The 25,913-nt window shown below is 45.7% G+C and overlaps 1 protein-coding gene across 5 annotated transcripts in view; it reads left to right on the top strand.

Moving 5' to 3' along the window:
* LOC135546543 (protein c-ets-1-B) overlaps positions 1-5,386 on the top strand; it is a 42,834-nt gene extending 37,448 nt beyond the window's left edge. For all 5 annotated transcript variants that reach the window (XM_064975053.1, XM_064975052.1, XM_064975050.1 and 2 more), the window contains 2 exons: positions 1,641-1,759; positions 2,049-5,386. In XM_064975053.1, the coding sequence (XP_064831125.1) occupies positions 1,641-1,759; positions 2,049-2,264 (335 nt within the window). In that variant the 3' untranslated portion in view covers positions 2,265-5,386. The remainder of the gene's footprint in view (positions 1-1,640; positions 1,760-2,048) is intronic.
* The last annotated feature ends 20,527 nt before the right edge of the window (positions 5,387-25,913 follow it).

Raw genomic sequence — 25,913 nt, 5'->3', positions numbered from 1 at the left:
GGCTTTATTGGCATGGGAAACATGTGTTAACATTGCCAAAGCAAGTAAGGTAGATAATATACAAAAATGAAATAAACAATAAAAGTTAACAGTAAACATTACACATACAGAAGTTTCAAAACAATGAATTATCTGTCTCTCTCTCTCTCTCTCTCTCTCTCTCTCTCTCTCTCTCTCTCTCTCTCTCTCTCTGTGTCTCTGTCTCTCTCTCTCTCTCTCTCTCTCTCTCTCTCTCTCTCTCTGTCTCTCTCTCTCTGTCTCTCTGTCTCTCTCTCTCTCTCTGTGTCTCTGTCTCTGTCTCCCTCTGTCCACCCAGCACAGGCTACAGCCTCATTTGTAAAGCCTAAGGGCAGATCCTAAACAGTGCTATGAATGCCAGCCCTCCCACCCTTTCTCCACCGTAGATGTTTTTTCAATGAGGCCCATTCTGCTTGGAGGCCTATAACATATTTTTGGAGATTTTTTGGGGGGGTCGCCAACATTTTCTTCTGAGCGCTCGAGGGGATTGGAAACGGGCACTGTTGTATCATCCTTATGTGGGCCCACTGTTACAGCAGTGGGATTTTTGGAATGTGACTTGATCTGGAGGATTATTTGCTGAAGTTTGGGTGTTGCGTCTTTGCATTCATGTTCATAATTGAGTGAAGAGGGAAGAAGGCCTGGATTGAAAACGACTTATTTTGCTTTCAAGTGTTCAACCTACGGTTCCATTTCTCTGAAAGCTTTGGTTTGTGCTGCATAAGGCTGCGTTTATGAGCCAGTTCTGGGAGTCAACAGCTCCGCTCTGCTACAGCTTTGCTAAGCAGCCACTGCATAGGCAGGTGTGATTTGAACTGAGTGGGGTTTTCTGTCTGTACAGAAAACCACAAGATCAAAGAGTACCGAAGCTTTGTTTTTCTCTTCTGCTACTCTTTTTCTTTTCAACACACATGTAATAACCCCAGCAGTTCTGGTTGTCACATTTAGGCCATTTGTTAAGTGTACAAAGATATACGTATATATTTGTATTCAAATTGAAGGTAAATGCATTAAACTGCTTTTATAGTATATTGCATTATCAGTGCATACCTGAACATTACAGAAGGCAAGCAACATTTATTTACCAATTAGATTAAATGTCACACACACACACACACACACACACACACACACACACACACACACACACACACACACACACACACACACACACACACACACACACACACACACACACACACACGGCCTCATATGAAGACCCCCTCTTATTTTTAAACCACTGTGATTTCATTGCCATGGAATTCATACAGTCAGACAAAAATATGCTGTGATCTCCAGCTCCAGATACTGCAGAGGGTAAAGTGTACTCAAAGGGATTCATGATGAATGGGACCCTTGCCTGTGAAAATACTGATTTCTCTCCACTATCGTGCCTTGTGCACGTCTGATTTAGAATTGAATATTTGTCTTTTTATAGTAGGAAATGAATGACCCTAAGACGAGTAGTTAATGAGAAGCATGAGGAGAACAGTCAGTCATGCAGTGTTTGCATGTGGCTGATGATGACATGTTCTCTCATACTGATCTGTATTATACTGAAAACAAGGCTCCTCTCTCTGTGTTCTAACCTCTCTCTCCCTTCTCCTGGTTCTGCTCTGCAGGCAGTGGCCCCATCCAGCTGTGGCAGTTTCTGCTGGAGCTTCTGACGGACAAATCCTGTCAGTCCTTCATCAGCTGGACGGGAGACGGCTGGGAGTTCAAGCTGTCCGACCCTGACGAGGTGAGAGGTCATGACCCCCCCCACCACTGACCTTACATGGCATGGGGGCCCTAAACAGTTAGACAGAGGAGGTTGATCTCTTTTTAATGTGATGCCAACAACACTGCCATTTGCCTCACTTAGACTTAAAGGAATCTTAGTGGTATCAGGTACATTTAGCTACATTAAATATCGATCCATGTCAAGAGAAGACATGTACACAATAACATTGTATTGTGAGGTTCGTGCAGAGCTCTGTCTCAAGTTTGATACACAGTGTAACAGGGTGCCTTTTCCCTCTGTGACTCAGGTGGCTCGGAGGTGGGGGAAGAGGAAAAACAAGCCCAAGATGAACTACGAAAAGCTGAGCCGAGGCCTGCGCTACTACTACGATAAGAACATCATCCACAAGACATCAGGGAAGCGCTATGTCTACCGCTTTGTCTGTGACTTAAAAAGCCTGCTGGGATACACCCCCGAGGAGCTCCACGCCATGCTGGACGTCAAGCCTGATGCGGACGAGTGAAAACAGAGGGATGAGAGAAGAGGAGAGTAAAGGTGTCGAGGGGACTGGGGCTCAGAGATTGATATTTACCCTCCAGTAAAAGGGGGCGTCCATTTTGGGACCAAACATGTTCATTCTTAACACCTAAACTGTGGTCTGTATCATTTTGAGCTGTTGTCAAACGATGTTCAGAAAGAAAGCACTATGCCAAATGTGCAAATTCATAATTTGTTGCATTTGAGATAGATACAGGTATTACTTAGTAACTCAAGGCACATGGGAAGCCATCAATTAGAATAGAGTGGCCATTTAGCCTAAGTAGGACAAAGAACTGTCATTGAGGAAGAGGGCCAAGAGACAGTGAAGGATTCATTTTAGGGAAGGACATTGCATGGATGGAGAGTTCCTTCTATGGAATTTGTTGCCAAATTAAAAATGGAAAGTAGTGGAAGTAGGTCACTGTTTCTATGCCACTGCACACAATAGGCATTGGGTAGAGTTCTCAGCTTGGACCAAAAAAGTATTTTTATTTTTTACTGTTGTTTCAGAAGCATAATGTTTGTGCCAGTATTATCGTTGAGATTGTACTGTTGAGTCTCAGTCCGACCAGGGTTCCCCTGTTTACTTTTTAGTTTTGTTTAGTTTTTTTTATGCTGATGAAGCTATTCTGAAACCAAACATTGCACCATTTAAGGCTAAGTTAGTCCTGTCTCCTCTCTGCGAAAGCCCAATAACTGAAACATGCTGATTTGGTTATACAGACGACACTAGACACTGGCCTTTTTACTCATTTTCATAGGTTGGATAGAGAGTAACTTACTCATACCAAGAACGGTTGATAGACACCTGAAAGTAACCGTTGCTTGAAAACTGACGCTTTCTCCTTTGCACATTTGCCGCTTCGCTATAGAAATATACTGTCTGCCACCAGGACTTTGCAGATTGCATACATTACTGTCCTGCCACCAGGACTTTGCAGATTGCATACATTACTGTTCTGCCACCAGGACTTTGCAGATTGCATACATTACTGTCCTGCCACCAGGACTTTGCAGATTGCATACATTACTGTTCTGCCACCAGGACTTTGCAGATTGCATACATTACTGTCCTGCCACCAGTAATAAATGTCCTTCGACACCCTTTCTGTGGTGAGTTTTGAAAGTATTGAGACACAAAAGAGTCAAACGTGCTCAATCTGTATATTAAGTGGTTTTCCATGCCCCCATTTTAGCATTGTTTTAGACGAGAACAAAGAGGGAGGGACCTGTTATCGACAGATTGAATTGCGAGCCATGTACATGAGGAATTGTTTTTGGTTTTTTAGGTAAGGTATATCAAGGTGCATGATGGTAGTAGGATGAAAAGATAAGGGTTCGAAGCAAGGAGTATAAACTTTGGATGACTGTTTGAAGAAGAGGACTGGGTGGTTTTGGCAGGGAACCATCGAGTTGTGAAGTTAAAGAGAATGATCATCATTATGGCATGAGGATGAGATTAATGCTTGTGCCGTTGCACAGCTTGGAGGCTTTTGTTAACTGAAGTGTTTGTATAGATGCTCCCTTTCACCACTGTCGGAGGAGGTAGAGATCTATAGGAAACAGGACTACCATAAACAGTTGAGCTGAAGGACTACTTGGAGAGATGTGGCATTGTATGCTATTTTCTTACCATGCTTTGTACATGCTTTGCTATTGTTTCTAAGACAAAAGGACATCCCATTCAGTATATGAAATGGATAAATGAAATTATATGCCCTGAAAACTGTATGTACTTGTGCGGCTTGCTGAAGATCCACAGTAGTTTTGCTGGTTGCTCGTCAGTGGGAACATGACTGTACGTAGGCATTATGGGAAAAGCCGAAGTCAAGAAATATCATCTTAAAATACAAATGTTATTGTTTACAGTGGCTGAATGTTACCCATATTGATGAAAATAGGTTTTGAAATGTCTATTTGTACAGATTGTATTTCCTAATGCTTTATTAAGACCCAGATTAAACAAATAAGCAAGAGACTAAGCAGGAATAATAACCAAACCCATGTGAGGTCTGGGCGATAGATAGCGCTTTGGGTATGTCCACCATCTTGGAGGACAGGGACCGTTATTCCCTCGTGTTCAAAGTGTTGTTTCTGCTTTGATCTTTTGATTTGTTGGAAAGCACTCAGCGTTAGGACTCAGCGAAGAGATTTGGCTGGACTGACTGTAGTTCCCCCTTGAGATTATAGGAAAGCGATTTCTTTCCATATTAGTTACTTTTTAGTTGGGCAACTAACCACAGAGTTGGTACTTCAAGTGTCGGTCAGCATAAACACACACACACCCACACACACAAACATGTAATTGTGTAGAGAAGATTGAATTCTCTTGAACAAGTCAATCCACCCAGTCTCTGTGGTTCCGTCGTTTATGCACGCTACATGACCAGGATTCACATCACTGTTTGATTATTACTGTTCAGATGTTTCTACTTCAAAGAATGTTTTTTTAAATGTTAGGACAACTGTTCAGATATTTAAATATATGCTTAACTTGTTGTTGACGATGCCTTCCAGCTCCAAGCGAATCACCATTTTGAGTAGATCAGAATATAATATCTTTGTCTGTTTAAATGGATCATATACTGTGTCTGTTTGGACTTCAAAGTCGAGTTTGTTTCAGTAAATGTCATATACGTTAAGTTGTAGACACAAGTATTGCACAGCTATTTCTAAATGGACTAAATACATACATACACAGATACCTTACCATATTACCATATCTCAAACTGATCCATTAGGAAACCTGTTTTGTTATGGATGGTGTTGTTTTTTTGTATATTTTATAGTGTTTCTGTATTTTTGTTAATGAGATACTTTTTATGTATTTAGTTCACAAACATTTGAATATTTTTCAATAATTTATATTTTATAAAAGAAAAAGACAGACAGCTGGTGCTTTCATGGGAAATAATGGTAGCACAGGAAAAAAATGTAGCGATTTTCTTTCGATATAGAGAATAGACCTTTCTGTTAAAGAAAGAGGCTGATGCTGGCCCATCATTGATTTCTGCTGGAAAGTTTTATAAACTGAAGCTTCTATTTCTTAATGTACTTTAAAAAAAATTATGTCATAAAAAAATATATGTGAACAAATATTTCATACTTTGTGTGTATTGTGTGGTTATTTCTTCTAATATTACCAGAGCAAAAAAGGCTTTTGAAACATTACATCTATACTGTAACTTACAGTACATTGAGCTCTTAACATGAAAGAAATCAGAAATTGCAGTCTTACTTGGTTTCCTGGCCTTGACTACATGCCAAAAGAAAGGTTAGTCACAAATAAAAGTAGATATAGAAGTGTCTCCTGTACACATTATTATCCTCAACATATTTCTGTGTACTCATTTTAATAACTACCTGGGCATATACTAGGCCCATACACATCACGCATTGCATATTAATAACTCACATCCAAAACCTGCCTGAGCAAGTCAGTATATCACTCAACCATGATAACACTTAAGACTGTGTTTACACAGGCAGCCCATTTCTGATCTTTCTCCTATTAATTGGTCTTTAGACCAATAAAATCAGATATTTTCACATCAGATCTTATTCAGAGCTGATCTGATTGGTCAAAAGACCAATTAGTGAAACAAAAGATCAGAATTGGGCTGCCTGTGTAAATGCAGCCGAATACAGTACATCTACAATGTGCAGATCAATAGTATGTCTTGGTTTCAGTTTGGGCCTGGTGGCAGATCCAGGTCCCCTCTGAAAGGCATGCTGGGATGTCGCTGGCGGGTACCTGGTTAACGAGCCTGTCACTTCCACACTGGGCCCATTCATGTGTTTGTAACCCTAGGGTCCTAGCAATTCCACTTCAGATAAAAACCATACAGGCCGTGGCCCGCTCCCCAGCCGCTGCCCTGGCCGACACAGCACAGCTGTCTGGCTCCTCTAGAAAAGCACACTGGACAAAAGGCCAAGAACCAGTCCCAATAGAGACTAGTGTCTTCATACCACAGTCACAGAATTGTCTCTACCAAACTAAGCTTTATCAGTTATTGGCATAAAGATGAAAAATGTTATATTCCTTTACTGGGATGACAATGACAATAACGGCTTGGTGTGAGATTGAAATCCTTGAAATCCGTACCTTATTTAAGACGTTTTGTACATCAAAAACCAAGTAGGAAGATCCTTGCTGAGATGTTCAATAGCGTCCAATATGCTCATGGTTCAGCTGTAGGGAAGAAGCTTCGGTTAGAACTTTAGTATTAAAACTATAGTCTCAGACTCCTTAACAATGGCATCATTTTTACTGGGACTTGGATGCAAAATGACTAAAACTTCTTGTACCTGCAAGTTTTTATAAATACAGTAGACAGGATGTAGATGCTGACACTCATGCATGCACACATACGAGCACCTACACACAGACACACTGGCAAATGTTCTAATGGACTGGGTGGCTGCATGTGCAGAGGGTGGCTTAGGTGATGCAGGTGGCTCTTCTAACATTTCAGATTCCACCCCGTGGGTCTGTGATCCAGACCAGACACTAGAACCAGGCCACTCGTGCCAAAGAACCCGGAACAAAAACCAACACATCATGATACCATTCACACCTGTTGGTTTCACATCCAAAGAGAGAGAGAGACAAAGCACTCAGATGAGGTGTGGACTTCACATGGTTATTTGTTTGTATCTCAATCAACTCACAGACCCCAAAAACCAAATTACTGCTACAAAGAGTAAAGAGAGAGAACATAACAGCGGAATAAAAAAGTAAACCGTAGCGCCTGGTGGTGGCACCAAGATGTCAGGAGACGGAGATGTCTGCCTCCCTGTCTGAGACCCCATGTCGCTCACAGCTCAGTCCACTCCAGAAATGGAGAGAGACGCATTTGTCAGACTTCAGCCCAAATATTTATCTAAAGGCCTCGCTTGCAGAGCTTCATCTGTCTCCTACGCCTAGTCTTTTAAACAGGAGTGAGAAAGGAGGAGGAGGATAGAGCACACTTAGGTTCCGACTGAGATAGCTGCACTATAGAGGTTGGTGAATTGTGTTGTTCAACACGGTTCAGGATGACATGTTCTGTTCAGATGAAAAGACTGAGATGCAGGAGTGGGATAGGACCTTTGACTGGCTGTGTGCTGTGTTTACTGCCATTAGATTCTCCTAACCACCGAACCTTACCAGGCAAAACTCCTGGTCCTACTTAGTAAGCACTGTATGTTGTGCAGGCCTATTGCGTAGTTGGTTAAGCAATTTGTCTAGGATGGTAGGGCCCATGATTCCTCCCTGATCTCTGCCTCTCTCAGTACTTAATCACAGCTCCTCTGTAGGGAGAGAGGGAGAGTGTGACGCAGACAGATACAGCTCACTGCTTCCATTACGCAGAGAAGGCATGAAATATGACCAACATTCCCCTTGGCCCCCCATTGGCAGTAACACAACAGAGTTGGTTCTATTCTGGTCTTATTGTTCTCCATGGTAGAGTTTTCTTGTTTGAGTCAATATGGACCCAGGGTAGGAGTGGTGTCTGGGGAACACATAAACACATTGGCCCATGTCCGCTACAAGAGACAGTATCTTTTCCAACGGTCTGACCCTTCTCATGGTTACTGCTGTGACCAAACATCATTCAGAGACGAAGGATTTACACAATCACCACAGAGACTGAGTAAACACCCAGAAAGCAGTGACACTTTTAAGATGTTTGACATTTACGGAACATTCATGTAATTAACAAACTTGATTGACATACAAAAGAAGACATTGTATTTACTATGACTTAGCACTCGGGGAAAAGGAGGTAGTCAATCTCCTGCTTTTTTTATTTTCATTCTCATTCATCTGTGTGTATTGTGGTGGAGGAGATGGGTTGACCCACATGTCATTGCAGGTGGAGGACTGTATTATACAGGTTTATGAAGGTCACGGCTGGGGCATCCTCAGCTTGGGCTGCAATTTGCATTTTTATTGCTGTTGTCGCATCCCCAGTTAATATGCCATTGACTCCCAAAGGCACCCCTGGTCCTCCTGGTAGCCCTGCTGAAATGAGAGGCAGTCTTGGGGCTGGTGGACTGCCCCTCCTGCATTCATGAGGGCCTGGGTACCAGGGACCTGGCATTCTGGGCAGGAAATGGACTGGCTTCACATGGTAATATGGACTTTCCATTAGTAATGGTGATTGATTTACAACCCAGGCACTACAGTACCTGTCAGATACAGGGCCACAATGAGGGGGGTGGCTTCTTTGTGAGGAGGTTGAAGGAGTAGATGTGTGTTTGAGGAGTGAGTGGAGTGGTCTTGCCCGGTTAAGGGGAGAGTGAGGAGGGTTGGTGGGGTGAAGGGATGGTCGTGAATGTGTGGAGCCACTCTCCTGCATTGATTATAAAATGTATTCTCCAGACCACAAGAACAAAGGGGAACGTTAATACGCTATAATTTATTTTCCTGAATAAAGGTCATTTTCAAATTTGGTTCTTAAGAGGCCAATTTATTACTTGACTTGAATACAGACACTGAATTTGATATGTATAGGTGTAGAAACGTTTCAGTTGGACATACTGTAAGAATGTGATTCCATGCATGTGTTCCTCTGTCTGTACAAGTGGATTGTGTGTGTGTGAGCATGCACGGGTGTTTGTGTGTGTGTGTGCAGCTGGATTAGAACAGGTTTTGGTCACTGTCCAGTTGTAGGACCGAATGTTTTCACTTCTCTTTTACAGCGGGTCGGTTGGGATTCAACAACTTTCCCAGGACATCTGCTCAGAGTGCCCACGTTAGAGCCCTTGGCCAATCAGACGGCTTTGAACGCCCCTCAGACCAGTGTGTGCGTGCTTTGATTGGCAGCTGGAGCCAGGGCCCAGAAAGGGAAGGCCTGAGAATTTTCCGAAACATTTTCTTCTCTGCCTTGGTTCTCGCCAACATCTGCTTCCAATCACAGTCAGCGAGTAGCCCCCCCCCACCCCAGTCTGGCTTTCTTACAAACATACACCAGTCCCATGCTGGCCACCCCCTCAACTCCTGCCACTGCTGCCGCCCACCCCTCAAAGGCCCACAGTCCTCTCTCTTTCTGTTATGGACCCTCCACCCCCTAGCCCTCTCTACTCCCCCTCGCTTGTAATGACTGCTTGCATTACATTCATGATGAGTATGATTTTTTCCATGGTTTGGATTTGAAAGCTTTCAAATAACCTTCAACAACTGAGGAAAGTGTTAATTGTCTAGCTTTGTCTGAGGTTCATTAAGTCTGTCAGCAAATTAAGCTGATTTCATTACATTTTATAAAGTCATTATTACAATAAATCAAAACAATATTATCTTCTAATGTCCTTGGTAAAAAATATAACTGGCTTGAGAGGAGATGTTTTCCATTGTGGGTGTGAGAGCTGTGGGTGGGTGAAAAGAGAGTGGATCAGATATGAATGTCTTAAATTAAGGTAAAGTGAACACACAGACACTAACACACTAACGCACACGCACACGCACAGCTGCATCATGGAACTGCTGCTCTCAGCACCCCACTCCCACCCTCTCCCTGAGAAAACAGAGTCAACCCATTTCGTTCTTCACCAAAGCCCCATGGCTTCCACTCTCTGTCTTTTCTTTTTCTTCTTGTATGTAGCTTGCCTTTCCCCCTTTACTAATGCTTTCAACCCCCAGCCCCTCCCCCTTAATTAAACTACTTCAGCCTCATGTGTGGTCAGTTGTAGCTCTTCTTGCGTGACTTTCAACCATGCAGAGAGAGTCAATAAACACCCTGCTTATCATAGCAGGCACTTTCCATACATCTTCAGAAATAAGCATGGTGAATCACTGTAGTCGAAGAAAAACACACAACCTAAGGAGATCTTACTGGAGATCTCAGCGGCGTTCGCAGGAGGTTGTCTCACTGTATTATTTCTGCCTCTGAGGCTTCAAGGCTAAACATGTGAAACAAGTTTCCTGGAGAGAAAAGTTAGTCAGAGTAAGGTTAAGGATTTTTCCAACTCACACTAACATGTGCTGTACAACCTGTACTGTGCAGTACATGTGCTGTTGACAAACAATGAATGTCAAATTCTGTACATCAATAAATCAAGGACAATGAACATTGTAGCTGTGATGCCAGGAGTGAACCACACACTATCATCATTTATTTAACAGCCACTGATAAAGGGTATAACAAACATGTTAGCTCTAAGGCAAGTCATGGGTTTCTAGTGACCTAAGATGTAGAGACAGACTGTTCTTGAGCTTCCTTCCATTTGACCTTTGACCCTTAACATCATTGGCTCTCTGGCCTGCTCCTGCTGAAGCTGTTGTGATTTAGTGCCCAGTAGTGCTGACTGCTCTTCCTGGGTAATCCAGGGCCTGGCCTAGACCTGGCTTGGCAGTAAATCTACTGTCTCTGTCTAGGGAGATAGGGTTCAAACTGCAGACAGGGTTCTTAGGTTGTATCCTTTGCCTAAGACATTTTCTGGTAAATCGCATTGATTCAACCTGGACTGAATGCAAGTAAAACATTACGAGAGATATTTTAATGGACCGTCTTCTTGCCTGTATTTCCTGCACAGGCACTTGTGAAAGTAGAAGAGTTGAGTAAACCTTAGGTTACCTCTGACTGCAGGAATTACGGTCTCCTTGGCAGAGAGCAGAGCTGAGGAGGCAGTAGACAGCCAGGTCATGTTTGGTCTATGGTCTCTGGTTACAGTGGTCTCTCACCCCTCCACCTCTCATCACTTCACCAGTCTACTCTCACCGTCCATCAGCCTCTCAGAGGTGGCTGACCAGGATGCAAGAGTGCAAGAGTTGCCATAACCAAAAATAACAACATGGACACAGAACAAGCATGGGTGAATGTGTGTGACTGCAGCCTGTGCTAACTAAGCAGAAGAGGGGGAAAATAAAATAAAGTAATATACAGCACCTGCTATCCCACAATTCTTAGTAACTCATGGGGAATTGGTTACCTGCTTCTTGTCTTGATTCACACTAAGGGCTCTATTCAATCCGTATTACGGAAAATCTACGCTAATGCCAAATAAGAATTTAAAGGCATTGTTCCCTCGTTGGCGGAGACGGCATTCATGGTAAATGCTGCATATGTCGGCTCAATCAGAAATGACCTTTACATTTATATAGGGATTGAATAGAGCCCTAAGTATTTTTCTATATTTTTAAGGCTGATTAATTATGTTAATTTATAATACATCTCTATAGCTACCTTACAAATGGTTCCTCAACTGAAGCTAAAGGTCAAACCGGGTGTTACGACAAATGACTGAGGAGGTGTGGAGTCAGGCGCAGAGAGCAAAAGATGTGGGAAAAAACACGCTTTAATGTCCAGGAAAAATAACATGAACAACAGTAGGAAAACAAATGATCAGAAATAGTAACGGACAGCGCGAAACCCAAAATATAAACAAAATACACTCAACCACAGAACAGACGAACAAGCCCGCACGAAACAGAAGCGGGCTGAACAAACTACATATAACCCCACCCTAACAACCAAACAAGAAACAGGTGATACCAATCAGACAAAACCAAAGGAACACAGAACAACGGATCGGTGATAGCTAGTAGACCGGCGACGACGACCGCCGAGCGCCACTCGAACAAGAAGGGGAGTCACCTTCGGTAATATTCGTGACAGTAACCCCCCTGATGCGCAGCTCCCGCAGCTCGCCGACGCCGGCCTCTACGGACGGAGGCGATGGAACTCTCTCAACATAGATGGATGTAGAATATCCCTCACCGGAACCCAGCACCTCTCCTCCGGACCGTACCCCTCCCAGTCAACGAGGTACTGCAAGCACCTCACCCGGCGTCTCGAGTCCGGAATAGCTAATATCGTGTACGCCGGGGACCCCTCGATGTTCAGAGGGGGCGGAGGAACCTCCGGAACCTCACCTTCCTGCATGGGACCAGCTACCACCAGCCTGAGAAGAGACACATAAAACGAGGGGTTAATACGATAATACGAAGGAAGTAATAATCGATAACAAACCTCATTTATTCTCCTCAGGATTTTAAATGGCCCTATACACTGCGGACCCAGCTTCCGGCAGGGCAAGCGGAGGGTCAGGTTTTGGGTCGAGAGCCAGACCCTGTCCCCAGGTGCAAACACGGGGGCCTCACTGCGGTGACGGTCAGCGCTCTTCTTCTGCCTTACACTCGCTTGGCGTAATGACTCTTGGACAGCCCTCCAGGTCTCCTTAGAGCGCTGCACCCACTCCTCCACCGCAGGAGCCTCAGTCTGGCTCTGATGCCACGGTGCCAGGACTGGCTGGTACCCCAACACACACTCAAATGGTGACATGTTGGTAGAGGAGTGGCTTAGTGAGTTCTGGGCTATTTCTGCCCAGGGAATATATCTCGCCCACTCCCCTGGCCAGTCCTGGCAATACGACCGCAGAAACCTACCCACCTCCTGGTTCACTCTCTCCACCTGCCCATTACTCTCCGGGTGATACCCTGAGGTCAGGCTGACCGAGACCCCCAGACGTTCCATAAATGCCCTCCATACACGGGAGATAATCTGGGGGCCCCGATCAGAAACTATATCCTCGGACACCCCGTAGTGCCGGAAGACATGGGTGAAAAGAGCTTCCGCAGTCTGTAAGGCCGTAGGGAGACCGGGCAATGGGATAAGACGGCAGGACTTAGAGAACCGATCCACAACGACCAGGATCGTTGTGTTACCCTGAGAGGGGGGAAGGTCAGTAAGAAAATCCACCGATAGATGGGTCCACGGCCGTTGTGGAATGGGAAGAGGTTGTAATTTACCTCGTGGCAGGTGTCTAGGAGCCTTACTGTGGGCGCACACCGAACAGGAGGAGACATAGAATCGCACATCCCTCCTCAAAGTGGGCCACCAGTACTTCCTCTGAAGACTGTCCTAAAAATACCTGGGTGACCCGACGAGGGTAGACAATGAGCCCATCGAATCAATTGATCACGAACAGCAAGCGGCACGTACCTACGACCCTCCGGACATTGTGGAGGCGCAGGTTCCTCCCTTAGCGCCCGCTCGATGTCCGCGTCCACATCCCATACTACTGGTGCCACCAGCATAGCTGCCGGAATGATGGGAGTAGGATCGATGGACCTGTCCTCAGTGTCATAGAGTCTTGACAGCGCGTCGGCCTTAGTGTTGAGGGAACCTGGTCTATACGAGATAGTAAAATGAAATCTGGTGAAATACATGGCCCACCTTGCCTGACGAGGATTCAGTCTCCTAGCTGATCGGATATACTTCAGGTTACGGTGGTCAGTCCAGATAAGGAACGGGTGCTTAGCCCCCTCAAGCCAGTGTCTCCACACCTTCAGGGCCTTAACCATAGCCAACAACTCCTTATCCCCCACATCATAATTCCGCTCCGCTCGCCCGAGTTTCTTCGAAAAAAAGGCACAGGGGCGGAGCTTCGGTGGCGCACCCGAACGCTGTGAGAGCACCGCTCCAACCCCAGCCTCGGATGCGTCCACCTCTACTATAAACGCCAAAGAAGGGTCCGGATGCGCCAACACCGACGCCTCAGTGAACATCGCCTTCAACTTACGAAAAGCTCCGTCCGCCTCTGCTGACCACTGTAAACGCACCGGCCCCCCCTTCAGCAGTGAGGTAATAGGGGCAGCTACCTGACCAAAACCCCGGATAAACCTCCGGTAGTAATTGGCAAACCCCAAGAACCGCTGCACCTCCTTTACCGTGGTCGGAGTCGGCCAATTACGCTCGGCCTTTACACGGTCACACTCCATTACCAACCCAGAGCTGGAAATGCGATAACCCAGGAAGGAAACTGATCGTTTGGAAAACTCACATTTCTCCGCCTTCACATACAGGTCATGCTCCAGCAGTCGTCTAAGAACCTTGCGCACCAGAGATACATGCGCAGTGCGTGTAGAGGAGTAGATCAAAATATCGTCAGTATACACCACTACACCCTGTCCGTGCAGGTCTCTGAGAATCTCATCCACAAAGGATTGAAATATAGCTGGAGCATTCTTTAAACTGTATGGCATGACGAGGTACTCATAATGGCCAGAAGTAGTGCTAAATGCAGTTTTCCACTCATCTCCATCCCGAATACGCACCAGATCATAAGCACTCCTGAGATCCAGTTTAGTGAAGAACTGCGATCCGTGAAATGATTCCACTGCCGTAGCAATGAGAGGTAGTGGGTAACTAAAACCCACCGTGATGGAATTTAGACCTCTATAATCAATATACGGACGCAAACCACCATCTTTTTTCTTCACAAAAAAGAAACTCGAAGAGACAGGTGACATGGAAGGCCGAATGTACCCCTGTCCCAGAGCCTCGGTGATATAAGTTACCATAGCCACCGTCTCCTCCTGGGACAAAGGATACACATGACTACTGGGGAGTGCAGCGTTACCCTGGAGGTTTATCACGCAATCCCCCTGCCTATGGGGTGGTAATTGGGTCGCCTTCTTTTTACTGAAAGCGATAGCCAAATCATCATACTCAGCTGGAATGCGCACGGTGGAAACCTGGTCTGGACTCTCCACCGTTGTCGCACCGATGGAAACCCCTACACACCTGCCTCAACACTCATCAGACCACCCCTGGAGAGTTCCCTGTTTCCACGAAATCGTAGGATTATGAATAGCTAGCCAGGGAATCCCCAGCACCACTGGAAACGCAGGTGAATCGATAAGGAACAAACTAATTTGCTCCTTGTGATTCCCCTGCGTAATCATCTCCAACGAAATTGTGGCTTTCCTCACCAGCCCTGACCCTAATGGTCGACTATCTAAAGAGTGCACGGGAAAAGGGGGGTCTACTTTTACTAACGGAATCCTCAACCTCTGAGCGAGTCCGCGATCTATAAAGTTTCCAGCTGCGCCTGAATCTACCAGTGCCTTATGCTGGAGAGAAGGAGAATAATTAAGGAAACAAATTAATAAGAACATGTGACCAACAGTAAACTCTGGGAGAGTGTGGTGCTTACTCACCTGGGGTGACCGAGGAGTGTTCTGCCTGCCTTCTCGATTCCCAGATGAATTCCTCCAACACCGACCAGACGTGTGCCCTCTCCGGCCACAACTGGTACAGGAGGAGCTTCCTCCTCCGATCTCCCTAGACGCAGTCCCTCCTAGCTCCATCGGGATAGGAGCAGGAGGGTCAGGAGGTAGAACTGACAGGACCCTTTCAGAACGTCCGCGAGCAGCTAGCAGATGGTCCAACCGGATCGACAGGTCTATCAGTCCATCCAGGCTAAGTGTAGTGTCCCGACAGGCCAGCTCCCTGCGGACGTCCTCTCTCAGGCTACACCTGTAATGGTCTATCAGGGCCCTGTCGTTCCACCCCGCTCCAGCGGCCAAGGTCCGGAACTCCAGCGAGAAGTCCTGCTCACTCCTCGTCCCCTGTCTGAGATGGAACAATCTCTCACCCGCCGCTCGACCTTCTGGAGGGTGATCGAACACGGCCCTGAAACGGCGGGTGAACTCCGGGTAATTGTCCTCCGCTGAGTCGGGCCCGTTCCAGACCGCATTAGCCCACTCCAGGGCTCTACTCGTAAGGCATGTGATGAGGACCCACACTCTCTCCTCGTCCGAGGGAGCCGGCCGAACGGTGGCCAGGTAGAGGGTGACACTTTAAAATGTAAGCCGTTTAGAAAATAAAATGCAAAAGGTTCACAAAGTCTTACTTTGATTTAAAACACTTGAAAATTACAGCAGATTATGTCCTTGTGAGGAATTCAACCCCCCCCCCTCTTTCTTCCAATGGCCACACTGAGTTAAGTAATCTGTGACAACCTTTGGCATCTCAGAGGTTAAAGCTTTGTGGGAAAGGACAAGAGCATTTAGAGTTTGTGTGAAGGCAGACATACACAACATGAATGAACTCACACAACATTAATTGACAGATTTTCTTGCAATAACACATTAAAATATCTCGTCTGCCTTGAGCCATAAACTAGGTGGGCGTAAACTTACACAAGAAAACATTCCTAAATTGATCGGTCTGCTGGCCGGTGGCTTTGCCAGTGGTTAGGGCAGCCAGGCCGGCAGGGGAGAAGGCCATTGGGACTTGAGAGGTGCTCTGAGTGGTTTGCAGCCCATGAGTGGGCATCTAGACGGACAGCTATGAGCCCTAAACTGGCAACAGATGGTCATAGGCAGAGTTGCATATCATTGCTCTTTGGGGCTGCAGTTGCTAATGGAAATACAATGTTTTCAAGGGAACTCTCAAGAGCTCCTAAAGGTCAGAGATGATAGTCACCCTTACGTTTTCATTTATTTATTTTCTGTATTTAAAATGTCACAACCTTACTGTTGTAATATGGAAACATCTGAAGGAGTTGATAGACAGGTGATTATGGCTAGATAAGGTTTCAGTTTGGCAAGAACATGGAAACATGTTCTCGTTTCACTGAAGTTCAAAGGCTAACACTGTCTACATTTGGAAACAGAGGTTTCTTGAAGTCATTCCTGGAGTTGTTTGACCTCCAAGCTCTAAAGTTAGTCAGTGGCATATTTTTTGCTTGTTCAGAACACACACAAAAATCATCATCTCCCATGGCTATTTTCAGTGGAAGGCAACATTACACAAACCCACAGTGTACAATACCTAGAATTAAGCTTGGTAAGTACCACCACTTCTTTCCAAGGAAGCTGAAATCATGCAATCAACTAAGCCATGTTGCCAGTAGTATTTTTCCACAGAATCGTTCTATATGACTAAGTAGACACATCAGCCCCCTCTCACCTCTCTCACTGTCTCAGTGTGATGTCACAAGATGGCACTGTCCAAGATGACATTGTCCAACAAGATGACACTGTCCAAACTCCCTCCACTCCAGGCGCTTAGGCCTACATGCGTGTATTTCACAAAAGCCAGAGAGAGAAAATGGGGGGGGGGGATTAGGAAAAGTTCCCTGGGCCTGCTTCCCAAGCCTGCATTCCCCAGAATCAGGCAGCAATATAAACAGGGCCCTCCAAGTGACTAAGGCCTAATATAAACCAGAGTCAGGCGTCTGGGTACCACCCCGCTGAGTCAATGAAACTTTAAAAGACAAGAGAGAAAATACAATGTAACAAATACCATCAATAGTGAGGGAACGTGAGGGGGAGGGTGGAAGGCAGTTTTTCACACGCTGCATAGGAGACAAACTCACCTCAGGTCACCGACTTTCCCATACAAGGATCACAGTGACATATGGACATTCGAGTTAGTGTTGTTCATCGACTGGAAGAACAGAACCTCCCATAACTTGTGTGAGTGCGTGTGTGTCTGTCTGTGGATATGTGTGTTGTTGTGTGTATTATGTCTATATGTGTGTGTCTGTCTGTGTATATGTGTGTTGTTGTGTGTATTATGTCTATGTGTGAGTGCATGTGTGTCTGTCTGTGTATATGTGTGTTGTTGTGTGTATTATGTCTATGTGAGTGCATGTGTGTCTGTCTGTGTATATGTGTGTTGTTGTGTGTATTATGTCTATGTGTGTGCGTGTGTGTGACTGTGTATATGTGTGTTGTTGTGTGTATTATGTCTATGTGTGTGCGTGTGTGTGACTGTCTGTGTATATGTGTGTTGTTGTGTGTATTATGTCTATGTGTGTGCGTGTGTGTAACTGTCTGTGTATATGTGTTGTTGTGTGTATTATGTCTATGTGTGTGCGTGTGTGTCTGTCTGTGTATATGTGTGTTGTTGTGTGTATTATGTCTATGTATGTGCGTGTGTGTCTGTCTGTGTATATGTGTGTTGTTGTGTGTATTATGTCTATGTGTGTGCGTGTGTGTGACTGTGTATATGTGTGTTGTTGTGTGTATTATGTCTATGTGTGTGCATGTGTGTGACTGTGTATACGTGTTGTTGTGTGTATTATGTCTATGTGTGTGTGTGTGTCTGTCTGTGTATATGTGTGTTGTTGTGTGTATTATGTCTATGTGTGTGCGTGTGTGTGACTGTGTATATGTGTGTTGTTGTGTGTATTATGTCTATGTGTGTGCGTGTGTGTGACTGTCTGTGTATATGTGTGTATATGTGTGTATTATGTCTATGTGTGTGTGTGTGACTGTCTGTGTATATGTGTGTTGTTGTGTGTATTATGTCTATGTGTGTGCGTGTGTGTGACTGTGTATACGTGTTGTTGTGTGTATTATGTCTATGTGTGTGTGTGTGTCTGTCTGTGTATATGTGTGTTGTTGTGTGTATTATGTCTATGTGTGTGCGTGTGTGTGACTGTGTATATGTGTGTTGTTGTGTGTATTATGTCTATGTGTGTGCGTGTGTGTGACTGTCTGTGTATATGTGTGTATATGTGTGTATTATGTCTATGTGTGTGTGTGTGACTGTCTGTGTATATGTGTGTTGTTGTGTGTATTATGTCTATGTGTGTGTGTGTGTGTGTGACTGTGTATATGTGTTGTTGTGTGTATTATGTCTATGTGTGTGTGTGTGTGTGTGACTGTGTATATGTGTGTTGTTGTGTGTATTATGTCTATGTGTGTGCGTGTGTGTGACTGTGTATATGTGTGTTGTTGTGTGTATTATGTCTATGTGTGTGTGTGTGTGTGTGACTGTCTGTGTATATGTGTGTTGTTGTGAGTATTATGTCTATGTGTGTGTGTGTGACTGTCTGTGTATATGTGTGTTGTTGTGTGTATGATGTCTATGTGTGTGTGTGTGTCTGTCTGTGTATATGTGTGTTGTTGTGTGTATTATGTCTATGTGTGTGCGTGTGTGTGACTGTGTATATGTGTGTTGTTGTGTGTATTATGTCTATGTGTGTGCGTGTGTGTGACTGTCTGTGTATATGTGTGTATATGTGTGTATTATGTCTATGTGTGTGTGTGTGACTGTCTGTGTATATGTGTGTTGTTGTGTGTATTATGTCTATGTGTGTGTGTGTGACTGTCTGTGTATATGTGTGTTGTTGTGTGTATTATGTCTATGTGTGTGTGTGTGTGTGTGACTGTGTATATGTGTTGTTGTGTGTATTATGTCTATGTGTGTGTGTGTGTGTGTGACTGTGTATATGTGTGTTGTTGTGTGTATTATGTCTATGTGTGTGCGTGTGTGTGACTGTGTATATGTGTGTTGTTGTGTGTATTATGTCTATGTGTGTGTGTGTGTGTGTGTGACTGTCTGTGTATATGTGTGTTGTTGTGAGTATTATGTCTATGTGTGTGTGTGTGTGTGACTGTCTGTGTATATGTGTGTTGTTGTGTGTATTATGTCTATGTGTGTGCATGTGTGTGACTGTCTGTGTATATGTGTGTTGGTGTGTGTATTATGTCTATGTGTGTGCGTGTGTGTGACTGTGTATATGTGTGTTGTTGTGTGTATTATGTCTATGTGTGTGTGTGTGTGTGTGTGTGACTGTGTATATGTGTTGTTGTGTGTATTATGTCTATGTGTGTGTGTGTGTCTGTCTGTGTATATGTGTGTTGTTTTGTGTATTATGTCTATGTGTGTGTGTGTGTGTGTCTGTGTATATGTGTGTTGTTGTGTGTATTATGTCTATGTGTGTGTGTGTGTGTGTGTGTGTCTGTGTATATGTGTGTTGTTGTGTGTATTATGTCTATGTGTGTGTGTGTGTGTGTGTGTCTGTGTATATGTGTGTTGTTGTGTGTATTATGTCTATGTGTGTGTGTGTGTGTGACTGTGTATATGTGTGTCGGTGTGTGTATTATGTCTATGTGTGTGCGCATGTGTGACTGTGTATATGTGTTGGTGTGTGTATTATGTCTATGTGTGTGTGTATGTGTGTGTGTCTGTGTATATGTGTGTTGGTGTGTGTATTATGTCTATGTGTGTGCTTGTGTGTTTCTGCCCAAAAGCAGCTATGTTCCAAGAGAAGGTGTAGGCGACGGAGGAAGTCCTCCTGGTTCTCATAGCATGAATGCGTATTATAGACTGAACAGGGATGTTGAAACCCCTCACTAAGCCCAGATGAATGTTGCTGGTCTAAGTTTGGCCCTTGGGTGGCCCTCAGTGTTCTCCGTGGGGGTGTGGTGTCTAGTGGAGAGGTGTTAGGAGGGGAAGCGTGGAGGAGGAGGGTCCAGTTTTCAGGTCTGAGCCAGAGCAGACAGCCCTGCTCTTTATCAGTGTAACATGGTGGCGCTAGACTAGAGATTAGTCACTAAACCACCCTGTAGTCTCTTCAGTTATGATAGTGGTTGTGTAATACATAACACACACTAACAGTCTGTTGAGTAGCTGGATCTGAGTCATAACACACAGTAACAGTCTGTTAAGTAGCTGGATATGAGTCATAACACACAGTAACAGTCTGTTGAGTAGCTGGATCTGAGTCATAACACACAGTAACAGTATGTTGAGGTACCTGGATATGAGTCATAACACACAGTAACAGTATGTTGAGGTACCTGGATATGAGTCATAACACACACTAACAGTCTGTTGAGGTAGCTGGATATGAGTCATAACACACACTAACAGTCTGTTGAGTAGCTGGATCTAAGTCATAACACACAGTAACAGTCTGTTGAGGTAGCTGGATATGAGTCATAACACACACTAACAGTCTGTTGAGTAGCTGGATCTAAGTCATAACACACAGTAACAGTATGTTGAGGTACCTGGATATGAGTCATAACACACAGTAACAGTCTGTTGAGGTACCTGGATATGAGTCATAACACACAGTAACAGTATGTTGAGGTACCTGGATATGAGTCATAACACACAGTAACAGTATGTTGAGGTAGGTGGATCTGAGTCATAACACACAGTAACAGTATGTTGAGGTACCTGGATATGAGTCATAAGACACAGTAACAGTATGTTGAGGTACCTGGATATGAGTCATAACACACAGTAACAGTATGTTGAGGTACCTGGATATGAGTCATAACACACAGTAACAGTATGTTGAGGTACCTGGATATGAGTCATAACACACACTAACAGTCTGTTGAGGTAGCTGGATATGAGTCATAACACACACTAACAGTCTGTTGAGTAGCTGGATCTAAGTCATAACACACAGTAACAGTCTGTTGAGGTAGCTGGATATGAGTCATAACACACACTAACAGTCTGTTGAGTAGCTGGATCTAAGTCATAACACACAGTAACAGTATGTTGAGGTACCTGGATATGAGTCATAACACACAGTAACAGTCTGTTGAGGTACCTGGATATGAGTCATAACACACAGTAACAGTATGTTGAGGTACCTGGATATGAGTCATAACACACAGTAACAGTATGTTGAGGTAGGTGGATCTGAGTCATAACACACAGTAACAGTATGTTGAGGTACCTGGATATGAGTCATAACACACAGTAACAGTATGTTGAGGTACCTGGATATGAGTCATAACACACAGTAACAGTATGTTGAGGTAGGTGGATCTGAGTCATAACACACAGTAACAGTCTGTTGAGGTACCTGGATCTGAGTCATAACACACACTAACAGTATGTTGAGGTACCTGGATATGAGTCATAACACACAGTAACAGTATGTTGAGGTAGGTGGATCTGAGTCATAACACAGTGTAAGTGTTTGTGATACTAGTAATAATTCTGACAGTTGTTTGTAGTAAGAACAAGAGAGGTGGTAACTGAAGAAAGAGAAACTATAGCAACGAGTTGAAAAAGGACAAAGGGCAGAAAAACAACTGAGGGGAAAAAGGGGGAATAACATTAATCAATAACCCTGGAGTGACCATTTTCTGCAACAATACAAACACGTTTACACACTGCTCTTATATGAAGTCACAAAGAGATCATAACCCCTGGAACCACTTGGCCGCATAGACTCCTGACCCAACCACTTGTGTGGCACTGTTGTTAGGTCTCTGAGGCAAGGCGAAACAACAGAAAAGAAAACACACACAGCGCTAACTATCTTTAACTGTACGGGCCGGGCTGGGTGCCTGAGTCTATTCAGTGGGACAAACTCCCTCCCTCCCTCCCTCCCAGGCTATTCCAATTCCCACATCACGGGGTTGAGCGAGGAGAGGCAGACTCTCTCCATGGCAATCTCCTGGGCCATGGCTGTTGGCTGGGAAAGGCCAGGGCCCACCGTTCTCACATTCTCCCCCTGCAGCACAGCAAGGAGGCTCGGAGCAGCCCAGAGGCAGATGTGTGGTTGGGGACTTGGCCCGTGCTCCCAGCCTCCAGCCCCAGTGCAAAGGAGAGAAGCAGGGAATGGGAGAGCCAACCAGTGCAGCTGGTGTGTGAGTAGTGTCAGGTGATAAGGAGACTAATATAGATCAGGACAGTCATTGACCGCAGTGTACAGACAAGTAAGAGGAGTTTTATCTTGTTACAGCAGCTTGGGTTGACAAGAGCAAACTCTTCCTGAAATGTTCATGCTGATGAATACTTGCATTTATATACTCTGCAGACTACAAATATGCCAACTTTACAAACTAAGACACTGCACTGCCAAAACACTGACAAAGGACAGACGTGCACCCAACAAGAGTGCTACTTTAGCTCGAACACCCCGTCCCCCATTCCCCTCTGTGCTGCAAAGTGGATAAGGGGGAGGAGAGAGAAAAGGTCTGTTTTTGGGTCAATGACCTGGCAGCCATTAGTGTGTTGCTGTGGAACTGTAATCAGGGGCTGTTAGAAAGGACACTCCTTCCCTGGGCTGGCCAGAGGATGTGCTCCGCTAATCAGACACACAAACACAAACACACACATACAAGCACACATACGCGCACACACACACACACACTGGATATTCCCTTTCAGCTGTGATTGCACTTTTCACTATCTCTCCCAGCTAAGTGGAGCAGTGGCAGGAAACCACCTTTATCAGACACACATCGCAGCGCTACAACACCCCAGAAGACATCTCTGCAGCGCACCACAAAACAGAGCGCTGTGCCCTCACCGGGTTTGAACTAAAACAAAAGCACTCTCTGGGACGTGCACCCCAATGTATTCTCAAGTCTGTTTGGACCGTAAGAAGCTTAAAAAAATGTAATGCAGCTGTAAACATAAGTGTGTTACACACAAATTCATTTACAGAATCCCATCTGCATCTCATAACTAAATCTCATATCATTTGAAAACCCACCCTGACTAACACCAGCACCATACATTGGTTGTGTAAACACATTGTGTCAAACCAAACTGTTCTCAACTTAAAGACGTTTGTTTATAGCACAGACTCTCCAGCGATGGCAGCTGCTTTGAAAGTAAACTCTGGGGCTTGAGGAGCTCCAATGAGACGAGTGTGTTGTCATTACTATACTGTAAGTGATGATTGTCAGTATGCTACCAGACCAAAGCCAGAGCTTCATATCTCCCTACACTGCATTGCTTTGAGAGAACATCTGGAGGGACAAAGAGTGTGTGCAGGTGGGGTACTGAACAGCATGCCTTGCTCATAAGAAACATTTTCAAAACTCACTTAGGCTTTTCAATATATTGACTTAACACAGCTCTCTTGGATTCTTGAATATATCAGACCTTGTTAAATGTAATTAGGGAAGCCTTCTATTTAAGTAATTTACTCCATTTGAGTAATTTAGTCCTTAATAAAGGGAGTCACACAAAAACACATGAATTAAAACTCAGACCTTGTGTTGGATTTACCCAACCATGGCTAGATTGTTTATGAAGTTTAGTTACTAGCAAGGCTTATAGAGGCAAATTATGAGAAAAAAAAACGACTTAAAAAAACTATTTTTTCTGTGTACTATCAACTCACTAGCCCACGGATCAATCTGAATAGCTTCTATATCTGCATCTCCGCTGTAACAGATGTGCTGTCACGTTCTGACCTTAGTTCCATTGTTTTGTCTTTTGCTTTAGTATGGACAGGGCATGAGTTGGGTGGGTTATCTATGTTGGTTTTTCTATGACTTCTGTGTTTCTGTGTTTGGCCTTTCTGTGTTTGGCCTGGTATGGTTCTCAATCAGAGGCAGCTGTCAATCGTTGTCCCTGATTAGGAACCATATTTAGGGAGCCTGGTTTCTATTGTGTTTTGTTGGGGTGTTTTCTGTTTTCTATTGTGTGTCTGCACCAGCCAGAACTGTTTTTGGTCGTTTCTCTTTGTTATTTTCGTGTTCATTTAATAAATATGGACACATACCACGCTGCACCGTGGTCCTCACCTTCTTCCACCGACGGCCGTCACAGAACCACCCACCAAGAAAGGACCAAGCAGCGTGGGGATGAGAGGCAGCGATACCTGGAGAACTGGACTTGGGAGGAGATCCTGGACGGCAAAGGACCCTGGGCACAGGCTGGGGAATATCGCCGCCCCAAGGCAGAGCTGGAGGCAGCAAAAGCTGAGAGGCGGCGGTATTAGGAGGCAGCAAGGCAGCGTGGCTGGAAGCCCGAGAGGCAGCCCCAAAAATGTCTTGGGGGGAGGCACACAGGAAGTGTGGCTAAGTCAGGTAGGAGACCTGAGCCAACTCCCCGTGCTTACCGTGGAGAGAGAGGGACCGTGCAGGCACCGTGTTATGCCGTGAGGCGCACGTGTTATGCCGGTGCGCAGGCATAGCCCGGTGTGGTACATAGCAGCGCCTCGTATCGGCCGGGCTAGAGTGGGCATCGAGCCAGGTGCCATGAAGCCGGCTTAGCGAATCTGGTCTCCAGTGCGTCTCCTCTGGCCGGGGTACCAGGCTGGTGCTGGAGACTCTGGCAGCTCAGGACTGACGGGAGACTCTGACAGCACTGGGCAGGAGGAAGACTCTGACAGCACTGGGCAGGAGGAAGACTCTGGCAGCACTGGACAGGCGGGAGCACCCGTAGGAAGGAGATGGAGAGACAGCCTGGACCCCGGTGCGGTACATAGCAGCGCCTCGTATCGGCCGGGCTAGAGTGGGCATCGAGCCAGGTGCCATGAAGCCGGCTTAGCGAATCTGGTCTCCAGTGCGTCTCCTCGGGCCCGGGTACCAGGCTGGTGCGGGAGACTCTGGCACCTCAGGACAGACGGGAGACTCTGGCAGCTCAGGACAGACGGGAGACTGACAGCACTGGGCAGGAGGAAGACTCTGACAGCACTGGGCAGGAGGAAGACTCTGACAGCACTGGGCAGGAGGAAGACTCTGGCAGCACTGGACAGGCGCGAGCACCTGTAGGAAGGAAATGGAGAGACAGCCTGGTGCGGTACGAGGCGCGATACGAGGCACGCCCCCTGGGGTGGGCGGGGTCTCCGCACCAGGCTGTCTCTCTGTCTCCTTCCGACAGGTGCTCCCGCCTGCCCAATGCTGTCAGAGTATTCCTCCTGCCCAGTGCTGTCAGAGTCTCCCGTCTGTCCTGAGCTGCCAGAGTCTCCCGTCTGTCCTGAGCTGCCAGAGTCTCCCTTCTGTCCTGAGCTGCCAGAGTCTCCCGTCTGTCCTGAGCTTCCGGAGTCTCCCATCTGTCCTGAGCTGCCGGAGCCGTCAGTCAGCCAGGAGCTGCTGGATCCGTCAGTCAGCCAGGAGCTGCCGGAATCGCCCTTCACTCCGGAGCTGCCGGAGTCTCCCGTCCGTCTGGTGGTTTAGGAATCTCCCGTTCATTCGGGACCCGGGGCTAGGGTCCCCAGTCCGAGGTCGGCAGTGAGGGTCGCCACGGAGGGTCCACATCCTGTGCCAGAGCCGCCACCGCTGACAGATGCCCATCCAGACCCTCCCCTATAGGTTCAGGTTCTGAAGCCGGAGTCCGCACCTTTGGGGGGGGGGTACTGTCACGTGCTGACCTCAGTTCCTTTGTTTTGTCTTTTGTTTTAGTATGGTCAG

This window comes from Oncorhynchus masou, chromosome 9, assembly GCF_036934945.1.
Source record: "Oncorhynchus masou masou isolate Uvic2021 chromosome 9, UVic_Omas_1.1, whole genome shotgun sequence".
Classification (NCBI taxonomy): Eukaryota; Metazoa; Chordata; class Actinopteri; order Salmoniformes; family Salmonidae; genus Oncorhynchus; species Oncorhynchus masou.
This window is presented reverse-complemented; position numbering and strand designations above follow the sequence as displayed.